At 47.5% G+C, this 12859-nt stretch overlaps 1 protein-coding gene across 4 annotated transcripts in view; it reads right to left on the bottom strand.

The window, feature by feature from the left end:
• Positions 1-360: 360 nt before the first annotated feature.
• The window catches only part of SH2D6 (SH2 domain containing 6), a 55327-nt gene continuing 42828 nt past the window's right edge, over positions 361-12859 (bottom strand). For 3 of the 4 annotated variants that reach the window (XM_044283087.1, XM_044283085.1, XM_044283086.1), the window contains exons 13-14: positions 5687-5842; positions 361-983 (exon numbers count right to left, since the gene is read on the bottom strand). In XM_044283087.1, the coding sequence (XP_044139022.1) occupies positions 867-983; positions 5687-5842 (273 nt within the window). In that variant the 3' untranslated portion in view covers positions 361-866. The remainder of the gene's footprint in view (positions 984-5686; positions 5843-12859) is intronic. The other variant, XM_044283089.1, reaches the window with a different exon arrangement.

Here is a 12859-nt window from a genome sequence, read left to right on the forward strand (position 1 = left end):
ACTCACCCGTCCGGCGATGTAAGCCCTTGCCTGTGCCGGTAGCCGGTCTGAAATCAAATGTAGTCACCGGGAGCAGGCAGTTCCGAGAACAGCCCGATGAAGGCGGCTGTACTCGGAACTGCCTGCTCCTGGTGACTGCATTTGATTTCAGACAGGCTCCCGACACAGGCACAGGTAAGGGCTTACATCGCCGGACGGGTGAGTCTACCTTACTAAAGATGGCAGCCGCATGTGTTCGCTGGCGAACACTGCAAACTGGCCATCACTGAATATAATGGTATTCTGCTTGACACTGTAATAAATCAGACCGTAATGTACTTTCTTTAACCGTTTAATATGAACTATTGAAACAGAAAGTAATAGTATAACCCAGTCATTGCTAACCTCCGGCACCCCAGCTGTGGTGAAACTATGACTCCCAGCATGCTCCATTCATTTCTATGGAGTTCTGAGAACAGCCAAGCAAGTGTACATCTTGGGAGTCGTAGTTTTACCACAGCTGGAGTGCCAGAGGATAGTCATCACAGGTATGACCCATACTGATGCAGAAGCCCTATTCAATGTTTACCTAAGGCCATCGATCTGCACATAGTCTATTTAGGAGCAGCGCTGCAGGGTACTGCATATCCTGACCCCATTTACCAGATTAGGACGAAGCTGGAATTTCCTACACTATGTATAGCATGCAGGTCGGTGGAGTGAGGTGACCATTGAAGAGGCTGAAGTGCTAGCACAAGCGCCAAGAACCCAACAAACAGCTGATCAGTGGTGGTACAGAGAGTGGGCCCCTCACCAATCTGATATTCATGGCCTATCCTAAGGACAGTCCATCAATATGCTGAGTGTGTAGGAGTAAGACGGGTATCTCATAAGACAGCAGGGTATAACAGGGCGGTGCACTCTCTCTCTGATGTCTGGCGATTCACCAGGTTGAGTGGTTCCCGCTGGTAATGCTCGATCAAGTGAATGACGCTAGGAAAAACCTGAGGAGAGAGGAGGAAGTATTAGAAGCCCATAGCAATCGACTGCCATGTAAGTAAATTAGATGTTCTGTATAAAGGTCAGGAGAACTGAGGCTACTCTCTTAAAACTGCAGCAATAAGGGCTGGCCAAGCCCGTGCTGCGGTCAGCAATACGGCCACGGCCGGGCAACGGCCGCGTGCATGATCCCATAGACTAATAATGGGCGGAACAGCTGTCTGCCAAATCAGCGATCAGACTCAACAGCTATGTAAGGTATATGGCCACCATAAGACCACAATTAGGGGGAGTTGACATAACTGTTATTTTTCCATTCTTCTGATCTGTCAGAAGAACAGAAAAAACCGGATCCTGTGCATCAGTTATGCACATTTAGCATCCGTCTGAGATCTGTTATTTTAGACTGATAAAAGTCATACATGCAGGCTGGGCTCTGGCTGGGCCTCTCCTGTGTTGTCTTGTCTGTGTGCTTATGTCACTGTCTTGTTGGAAGGTGAAACTTCAGCCCAGTCTGAGGTCCAGAGCACTCTGGGTCAGGTTTTCATAAGAATATCTCTGTACTTTGCTCCATTCAGCTTTCCCTCAACCCTGACCAGTCTCACTGTCCCAGCCGCTGAAATAGGCCTCATGCACACGACAGTTTTTTTTCACGGTCCGCAAAAACTGGGTCCGTGATCCGTGACCGTTTTTTCGTCCGTGGGTCTTCCTTGATTTTTGGAGGATCCACGGACATGAAAAAAAAGTCGTTTTGGTGTCCGCCTGGTCGTGCGGAGCCAAACGGATCCGTCCTGAATTACAATGCAAGTCAATGGGGACGGATCCGTTTGATGTTGACACAATATGGTGCCATTTCAAACGGATCCGTCCCCATTGACTTTCAATGTAAAGTCTGGAGTTCTTTTATACCATCGGATTGGAGTTTTCTCCAATCTGATGGTATATTTTAACTTGAAGCGTCCCCATCACCATGGGAACGCCTCTATGTTAGAATATACTGTCGGATATGAGCTACTTCGTGAAACTCAGATCCGACAGTATATTCTAATACAGAGGCGTTCCCATGGTGATGGGGACGCTTCTAGTTAGAATACACTACAAACTTTGTACAAGACTGCCCCCTGCTGCCTGGCAGCACCCGATCTCTTACAGGGGGATATGATAGCACAATTAACCCCTTCAGGTGCGGCACCTAAAGGGGTTAATTGTACTATCATATTCCCCTGTAAGAGATCAGGGCTGCCAGGCAGCAGGGGGCAGACCCCCCCCCCCTCCCCAGTTTGAATATCGTTGGTGGCACAGTGTGCGCCCCCCTTCCTCCCTCTAATGTTAGAAATCGTTGGTGGCACAGTGTGTGCCCACCATCGCCCCCCCCTCCCTCCCTCTATTGTAATAAATCGTTGGTGGCACAGTGTGCGCCCACCATCGCCCCCCTCCCTCTATAGCAGTAACAACATTGGTGGCAGTGTGCGGCCTCCCATTCCCCCCCCCCCCCCAATCATTGGTGGCAGCGGAGTTCCGATCGGAGTCCCAGTTTAATCGCTGGGGCTCCGATCGGTAACCATGGCAACCAGGAAGCTACTGCAGCCCTGGTTGCCATGGTTACTTAGCAATAGTACAACAGTAGAAGATTCATACTTACCTGCTTGCTGCTGCGATGTCTGTGTCCGGCCGGGAGCTCCACCTACTGGTAAGTGAAAGGTCTGTGCGGCGCATTGCTAAAGAACTGTCACTTACCAGTAGGAGGAGCTCCCGGCCGTTCACAGACATCGCAGCAGCAAGCAGGTAAGTATGAATCTTCTACTGTTGTACTATTGCTAAGTAACCATGGCAACCAGGGCTGCAGTGGCTTCCTGGTTGCCATGGTTACCGATCGGAGCCCCAGCGATTAAACTGGGACTCCGATCGGAACTCCGCTGCCACCAATGATGGGGGGGAGATGGGAGGCCGCACACTGCCACCAATGTTGTTACTGCTTTTGAGGGAGGGGGGCCGATGGTGGGCGCACACTGTGCCACCAACGATTTATTACAATAGAGGGAGGGAGGGGGGGTGGCGATGGTGGGCGCACACTGTGCCACCAACGATTTATTACAATAGAGGGAGGGAGGGGGGGGCGATGGTGGGCGCACACTGTGCCACCAACGATTTCTAACATTAGAGGGAGGAAGGGGGGCCCGATGGGGGGCGCACACTGTGCCACCAACGATATTCAAACTGGGGAGGGGGGGGGGGGGTCTGCCCCCTGCTGCCTGGCAGCCCTGATCTCTTACAGGGGAATATGATAGTACAATTAACCCCTTTAGGTCCCGCACCTGAAGGGGTTAATTGTCCTATCATATCCCCCTGTAAGAGATCGGGTGCTGCCAGGCAGCAGGGGGCAGTCTTGTACAAAGTTTGCAGTGTATTCTAACTAGAAGCGTCCCCATCACCATGGGAACGCTTCTGTGTTAGAATATACTGTCGGATATGAGTTTTCACGAAGTGAAAACTTAGATCAGAAAAAGCTTTTATGCAGACGGATCTTCGGATCCGTCTGTATGAAAGCAACCTACGGCCACGGATCACGGACACGGATGCCAATCTTGTGTGCATCCGTGTTCTTTCACGGACCCATTGACTTGAATGGGTCCGTGAACCGTTGTCCGTCAAAAAAATAGGACAGGTCATATTTTTTTGACGGACAGGATACACGGATCACGGCCTCGGCTGCAAAACGGTGCATTTTCCGATTTTTCCACGGACCCATTGAAAGTCAATGGGTCCGCGAAAAAAAACGGAAAACGGCACAACGGCCACGGATGCACACAACGGTCGTGTGCATGAGGCCATACACAGCATGATGCTGCAACCACCTAAAATCCATAAAGCGAGCTCTGGATGTTTTCTGTGGTGAAGCTGACTGTACGACGTGGCATCGTCTAGCAATGAACTGCAGCATTACATAGCGGGCACGCTGTATACTGTCTACACAGCGATAATAATACTTAGGCCTCATGCACACGGCCATTGTTTTGGTTCGCATCCGGCGGCTCGGGTGCGGACCCATTCACTTCAATGGGGCCGCAAAAGATGCGGACAGCACTCCGTGTGCTGTCTGCATCCGTTGCTCCGTTCAGTGGCCCCGCAAAAAAATATATAACATGTCCTATTCTTGTCCGCGCTTTGCAGACAAGAATAGGCAGTTATATTAAAGGCCATCCGTGTTTTGCGGATCCGCGATTTGTGGACCGCAAAACAAACCACAGTCGTGTCGGCATGAGGCCTTACTGGGAGGATAAACCTAAAATCAGTTTTAGGCCTAGTTTACACGAACGTTTTTTTTTGCGAGTGTACGGGCCTTTTTTTTGTGTTCCGTATACGGTCCGTATACAGAACCATTCATTTCAATGGTTCCGCAAAAAAAACGGAATGCGTTCCGTATGCATTCCGTTTCCGTATTTCCGTTCCGTTGAAAGATAGAGCTTGTCCTATATTTGGCCGTAAATCACGGGTCGTGGCTCCATTCAAGTCAATGGGTCCGCAAATAAAACGGAACACATACGGAAATGCATCCGTATGTCTTCTGTTTCCGTTCCGTTTTTTCTGAACCATCTATTGAAAATGTTATGCCCAGCCCAATTTTTTCCATGTAATTACTGTATACTGTACATGCCATATGGAAAAACGGAAAGGAAACGGAAACACAACGGAACTCAAAAACGGAACAACGGATCCGTGAAAAACGGACCGCAAAAAACAATAAAAGCCATACGGTCGTGTGAACTAGGCCTAACCAAGTCGAATCAAATCTATTGTTCCCTGTTATCAGCAATGTCAGTCTGTAGGAGGGGCGGACTGTTGTCTTCTTCAGTGAGATGGGTAAAGCTAGGTTCACATCTACATTTGGTAAATCTGGTATTCTGTTCCGGGAGAGGAGCAGACTACCGGAGTTACCAGGGATTTTGGCTGACCCCAACAATTTTGACTTGACCAGCTGGCCATCTAATGTGAGGGTTTGTTGACTGCCCTGATGGTAGATGTTGGATTTCAATATGCCCAATTATTTGTTTTGAAGGGAGACAAGCTGCCACCAGAGGTATCTGGCAGCAGCCAATTCTCCTTCCCCTATCAAGAGCACCTGCACTCTCGGCCGAGCAGTGCATCCATGAGTATGGGTGGGTCAGGAGGAGTAACTGTTGGCCAAACAAGCATTCAGCTGACAGCTATTGAAAGTATGCGGCCACCTTTAAAGGAATATTCCCATCTCGGACATTGGGGGCATATCACTAGGTCCTACCTCTGGGGCTGGTACCTATACTTAGAACGCAGCTGGCAAAGTCCCGGAGGGCACACCTCGCATGCGTGCCCACCCTCCATTCATTCCTATGGGAGCACTCCGATATTTCCGTCAGCCTCTTATAAGTGAATGGACCAAGCTTCTGTGATGCTCTTCCCGTTCATTTCAATGAGATTTCCAAAAATAGCCGAGCAACCCTCTCGGCTATTTTCAGCACTCCCATAGTAATGAATGGAGGGAGGCTGTGCGTGCGCAATGTGACCTCCAGGTGTGGGTCCCGCACCTAGCGATATGCCCCCAATGTCTGAGATGGTACAACCCCTTTAAGTTTAGTTGCCCCCTTATAGGCATATACCACTTTATTCCTCTCTCTGTAGTAAAGCATATCAAGACAATTTTTCCCCGAACACCTACCCCCAAGCCACTTACCTCCTCATACCGTTTGCCTTCCTTCCCCAGTGAGAACCCACGGTTGCCCACAGCTCTTATGGGAATGTTGTAAATGTGGTTGTGGTAGAGAACGGCCAGGGTATACAGCTGCGTCTGATCTTGTGAAGAGCTCAGGCGCACCAAGAAGCAGCCATCCTGTGTGATATACAGACAACGTGGTGTCATAGCAATGGGCACATGGCCTGGTATTGGGCAGATATCCCACATACAGTCATGGGGTTTATTATAGGACGGGTTAGGCAGAGTTCTGAGGTGCCTTATAAAGGGCAATACAGAAGACTGTGGTGCACTGGTGAGGATAGGCTATCAATATGTTGAACCCAGAAAACCCCTTTAACAGGATTTTCTATGACTTTAAAGAGAACCTGTCACCTGGATTTTGGGTATAGGGCTGAGGACATGGGTTGCTAGATGGCCGCTAGCACATCCGCAATATCCAGTCCCCATAGCTCTGTGTGCTTTTATTGTGTGAAAAAAACTATTTGATACATATGTAAATTAAATCCATTTTTTTACACAATAAAAGCACACAGAGCTATGGGGACTGGGTATTGCGGACGTGCTAGCGGTGATCTAGCAACCCATGTCCTCACCTCTATACACAAAATCCCGGTGACAGGTTCCCTTTAATGTACGTCATACATCTAAGTTATTGTAACTCAGGATGCTGTGGGTGCTCTTCCTGTCAAGCAGCATGGGGGACATACCATACGTATATATAGCCCAACTGGTAAGGAGCCCACTACCATCTTAAGGTCTACAACATTGTATGTAAGGAACTGAGCTGATGAATTTTAAAAGGGAGCCCTCTGATGCCTTTGTCCACCCCAGTAATGTGGCCCTTTGGCTGGCATTTATATGTGCAGTGTAGCGTTCCACCTGCATGGCATGTATGTATAGGCCTCTATTATGGAGACGGAAATCTGAATTACTGCCATTACTACTTTCCACAGGGTGGATAGGTGCATGATGGGTGGGGGGTCTAACTGCTGGGGCCCCCGCCAATCAAGAGAATGGGGACCTATGCTCCATTCAACTCCATGGCACTGCTGGAGATAGCAGAGTACAAAAGCTCGGCGATCATCGGAAACCGCATACAACTGAATGGAGTGATAGCGCGCATGTGTGACTACCACTCCATTCAAACGGAGGAGCATGGTCCCCCCTTCTCATGATCAGCAGCGGTCCCAGCAGTCAGATCCCCGCTGATCAGGCACTTATTCTTTACCTAGTAGATAGGGGATACGTTTCTGTAATGGGACAACCCCTTTAAGTAAAGTAAGTTGTTTTCTATATTTTTAAATATATTATAAAATCTATTATGATTAATATATATTAATATTACTAGCTAGTGCTATTACTGCAGCTATTTCACTGGGGAGGAGTTATTAAATATGATTTAGTAACACTAAAATTTGCGTTATAAGATGCACCTGATGCAGGACTCACATAGGTTTTTGATGAGAAAAATAGGAAAAAAAATATTTTGAACCAAACGGTATGCTTTTGGTGGGTTTTGAACTAATTGGGGGTCTGTGGATGATGCACTGTTATGGGGGGATCTGTGGATAACGCACTCTTATGGGGGGGATCTGTGGATAATGCACTGTTATGGGGGATGTGTGGATGATGCGCTGTTATGGGGGATCTGTGGATGATGCGCTGTTATGGGGGGATCTGTGGATGATGCGCTGTTATGGGGGGGTCTGTGGATGATGCACTGTTGTGAGGGGGATCCATCGATGACGCCCTGTTATGGGGGGGTCTGTGGATGATGCACTGTTGTGAGGGGGATCCATCGATGACGCCCTGTTATGGGGGATCTGTGGATTATGCACTGTTGTGAGGGGGATCCATGGATGACGCCCTGTTATGGGGGATCTGTGGATGATGCACGGTTGTGAGGGGATCTATGGATGACGACCTTTTATGGGGGGATCTGTGGAGGACACGCTGATATGGGGGGATTTGTGGATGACACACTGATATAGGGGGATCTGTGGATGACGCACTTTTATGGGGAGATCTGCGGATGATGTAGTTATTGGGGCGATCTGTGGATGACGTGTTGTTGTTGGGGGATCTGTGGATGACACTTTTGGGGGGATCTGTGGATGACACTTTTGGGGGGATCTGTGGATGGCACACTGTTATGGGGGATCTGTGGATGGCACACTGTTATGGGGGATCTGTGGATGGCACACTGTTATGGGGGATCTGTGGATGGCACACTTATGGGGGATCTGTGGATGGCACACTTATGGGGGAGCACATAAGTAAGTGAAAGGACTGCTGGCTCCCCTGGTTTAGCAATGAGCGCTTCCATCTTTTTTGATGGAGGCGTTCATTGCATCCGGCAACCCCTGACAGCTGGTACCAGGGGCTTTGGAAAGTAACTTTCAGCTGAGCATTGTCTGTGGAATACTGGTGACATGCGGAAAGCAGAAAACAGATGTACGGAACAAACACGGACTTCTTAACAGAGGAAACAAGTACAGATTTTTTTCAAGGATGTCAAACAGACACAGAAATGTGAACGAGGCCTAATACTTGTGTAAATTTGTGCAGTTAATTATTGCTTTTGTGCCATGCTGGTTTCATATAATCCTGAATATATTCCTAGGAAGAGATATTAATCTGGTAAATCAGCATGTTCCACCAGGCAGACACAATATTCCATCTGGTTAATATTTAAGACGTTAACATTCATTCAGGTCACCTTGCCAGTGGTCATGGATGGTCTGACCTTAATAAACCTGAATATTAAGCATGTCAACACCGTCTGATTAAAGCTTTATGGCCCATGTAAAATAGGTACACGGGTTGATGTTTTACTAAGGCTTCTTTCACACGGGCTTTACGGATTTGCTCCGGATGCGTTGCGTGTGCATTGCAGGAAACCCAAACAAGTAGGCACGCAATTGCAGTCAGTTTTGACTGCGATTGCGTTCTGATGTTTTTTCCGAGAGAGTGCAATGCGTTTTGCACGCGCGTGAGAAAAAACTGAATGTGGTACCCAGACCCGAACCTGGACTTCTTCACTGAAGTTCGGGTTTGGGTTAGGTGTTCTATTCATTTTATTATTTTCCCTTATAACATGGTTATAAAGGAAAATAATAGCATTCCTAATACAGAATGCTTAGTAAAATGTGGATTGAGGGGTTAAAAAAAATAATTATTAACTCACGTCATCCAATTGATCGCGCAGCCGGCAATGTCTTCTTGTTTCTTCTTTCAGGACCTGCAAAAGGACCTTTGATGACGTAATCGTGCTCACCACGTCAGTGCAGGTCCTGCTGAATGAAGATAGAAGATTTCTATCATCATTCAGCAGGACCTGCGCTGACGTCACCACACTCACCACGTGGTGAGCGCGATTACGTCAAAGGTCCTTTTGCAGGTCCTGAAAGAAGAAGCAAGAAGACGATGCCGGCTGCACGATCAATTAGATGAGGTGAGTTAATATTTTTTAACCCCTCAATCCACATTTTAGTAAGCATTCTGTCCTAAGAATGCTATTATTTTCCCTTATAACCATGTTATAAAGGGAAAATAATACAGTGAATAGACTTTAATGGGGTCCGGGTTTGCTTTCATCCCTATAATCTCCTAGCAAAAATCACACCGCTTCCGCACTTGCTTGCGATTTTCACGCAGACCCATTCATTTCCATGGGACCTGCGTTGCGTAAAAAAACGCAGAATATAGAACATGCTGCGATTTTCACGCAACGCACAAGTGATGCATGAAAATCACCGCTCATCTGCACAGCCCCATTGAAGTGAATGGGTCCGGATTCAGTGCGGGTGCAATGCGTTCACCTCACGCATTGCACCCGCACGGAATTCTCGCCCATGTTAACCCCTTAAGGACATAGGACGTACCGGTACGCCCTATTTCCCGAGTCCTTAAGGACCAAGGACGTACCGGTACGTCCTGACTTTAAAATCGGCATTCCGGCGCCGAAGGGGTTAATTTGAACAGGATGCCGGCTGAAATCATTCAGCCGGCATCCTGTTAAAACGCCAGGGGGGGTCATGTGACCCCCCCGTGTCGGCGATCGCAGCAAACCGCAGGTCAATTCAGACCTGCGGTTTGCTGCGCTTTTTGCAGTTTCTGATCCCCGCGGTCCCTGACCGCGGGGATCAGAAACTTTAGAGTGCCTAAAATCAATATAGTACACCCCCCCCCTGCACCCCTGCATGATTTGATGGCGGCGGGTGGTGCAGGGGGGGGTGTCGCAGGCGGTGGGGGCGTTGCGGGAGGCGGGCGGTGCGGCAGGCGGGATCGCGATCCCCCGCCCGCCTCCTATTGCGTAATCGTTGGTGTACAGTGGGTATACCAGGTTGCCAGCACATTGCTGGCACCCTGGTATAAACGGCTGACATCGTTGATGCGATGTCAGCCGTTTAACCCTTTCCATACAGCGGTCCGTACGGACCGCTGTATGGAAAAGGTTAACAGTAAGAGGGAGCTCCCTCCCTCTCCGATCGGAGGGCTGCTGTGCCTTTGCAGCCCCCCGATGGGAGAGGGAGAGAGCCCCCAGACAGCCCCCCCAGAGCCCCGTCCTTACCCTTCCCCGTCTGCGCAGTTCTGACCATAACTGAGCAGACGGGGAAGGTTCCCATGGCAACAGGACGCCTGCTCAGGCGTCCTGCTGTCCATGGTGCTGAACAGATCTGTGCTGAAAGCATAGATCTGTTCAGTGTAAGTAAAATACAGTACAGAAACCTATATAGGTTCTGTACTGTATTTTACAGACATCAGACCCACTGGATCTTCAAGAACCAAGTGGGTCTGGGTCAAAAAATCAAAAAAATAAGTGAAAAAAGTTAAGATAAAAAAAAAAACATTTATCACTGAATAAAAATCAAAAAAATAAAATAAACTACACATATTAGGTATCGCCGCGTCCGTAACGACCTGATCTATAAAACGGTCATGTTACTTTCCCCGCACAGTGAACGCCATAAAAATAAAAACTATGAGAAAATTGAAATTTTGCCCACCTTACTTCCCAAAAAAGGTAATAAAAGTGATCAAAAAAGTCGCATGTACGCCACAATAGTACCAATCAAACCGTCATCTCATCCCGCAAAAAATGAGACCCTACTCAAGATAATCGCCCAAAAACTGAAAAAACTATGGCTCTTAGACTATGGAAACACTAAAACATCATTTTTTTTGTTTCAAAAATAAAATCATTGTGTAAAACCTACATAAATAAAAATAAAGTATACATATTAGGTATTGCCGCGTCCGTATCGACCGGCTCTATATAAATATCACATGACCTAACCCCTCAGGTGACCACCGTAAAAAAAAAAAAAAAAACTGTGTAAAAAAGCAATTTTTTGCCATCTTACGTCACAAAAAGTGTAATAGCAAGCGATCAAAAAGTCATATGCACCCCAAAATAGTGCCAATCAAACTGTCATCTCATCCCGCAAAAAATTAGACCCTACTCAAGATAATCGCCCAAAAACTGAAAAAACTATGGCTCTCAGACTATGGAGACACTAAACAATTTTTTGGTTTTAAAAATGAAGTTATTGTATAAAACTTACATAAATAAAAAAAATTGTATACATATTAGGTATCGCTGCGTCCGTGACAACCTGCTCTATAAAATTACCACGTGATCTAACCTGTCAGATGAATGTTGTAAATAACAAAAAAAAAAACGTGCCAAAAAAGCTATTTCTTGTTACCTTGCCACACAAAACGAAGGTTTAGTCTTACCGGTAAACGGTTTTCCAGGAGTCCGACATGACAGTACCCACTGGAGGATGTCCTATTGGATCTCTGTAGGGACAGGAAGCGTGAGAGGTTAAAAGGCCCCTCCCCTACCCTCCCACCAGTGTTCTTTCCAATTACTACACCAGATAGGATCCAACGTATTTATTAAACTTCCATGTTAGACACACATCGGAAAGATAATTTTAAGGATCCTGGCAATAACCGAAAAGAATTATGGGGGGGAAAATAACGGGTACTGTCATGTCGGACTCCTGGAAAACCGTTTACCGGTAAGACTAAACCTTCGTTTCCAGGACGTCCCTCCATGACAGTACCCACTGGAGAACTACCAGCTAAACAACTAGGGGGGGACCACAGCCTGAAGGACCTTGCGACCAAATGCCAGATCCTGGTTGGCCAGGGAATCTAATCTATAGTGCTTAATGAATGTAGAGAAACTGGACCAGGTTGCGGCCTTGCAAATCTGCTCTACAGAAGCATCTGCTTTCTCTGCCCACGATGATGCGACTGCTCTGGTGGAGTGGGCTCTTAAGGGGAACGGACAAGGAAGTCCTTTCTGTGAGTAAGTCTCTCGAATCAAGTCTCTGATCCAGCGGGCTAGAGTTTGTTTCGAGGCCTTGTTGCCTCTGTTCTTTCCCCCAAAGGAAACGAAGAGGTTCTGTGATCTTCTCCACGGCTCCGTCCTTTGGAGGTAAGCGAGAATGGTTCTTCTTACGTCGAGGCAATGGAACCTTTCTTCTTTCGCATTCTTAGGGGAGGTACAAAAGGAGGGAAGAATTATTTCCTGCTCTCTGTGAAACGGTGATACCACTTTTGGCAAGAAAGATGGGTCTAATTTCAGAATGACTCTGTCATCCAGAATCCTCAAGAATGGTTCTCTGATGGAGAGGGCCTGAATCTCCCCAATTCTACGAGCTGTGGTAATAGCTAGTAAGAAGACTGCTTTAAGGGAAAGCATCTTATCTGATAATTGGTCAATAGGTTCAAAGGGGGACCTACAAAGACTCTCTAGGACTACATTCAAGTCCCATGGGGGAACCGTCTGTCTAACAGTGGGTCTTAATCTGGAAATCGATTTAACAAACCTCCTAATCCACCTGTGGTCGGCCAGAGGGGTGTCAAGAAAACTACTCAAAGCCGAAATCTGGACCTTAAGGGTACTGGGCTTTAGGCCCAGGTCGAACCCTGCCTGTAAAAAGTCCAGAATGCAGCCTATAGATGGGACCGAGATTCCAGGATGAGTGTCTGCGAGCCATGATAAAAACCTTTTCCATATCTTTAAGTATATGGCAGAGGTTACCGGTTTTCGGCTCTGCTGCAAGGTTGAGATTACCTTATCCGAAAGGCCTTTACTTCTCAGGATCTGCCTTTCAGGATCCAGGCTGTTAGCCT

The sequence above is a fragment of the Bufo gargarizans genome, chromosome 2 (assembly GCF_014858855.1).
Source record: "Bufo gargarizans isolate SCDJY-AF-19 chromosome 2, ASM1485885v1, whole genome shotgun sequence".
Lineage (NCBI taxonomy): Eukaryota > Metazoa > Chordata > Amphibia > Anura > Bufonidae > Bufo > Bufo gargarizans.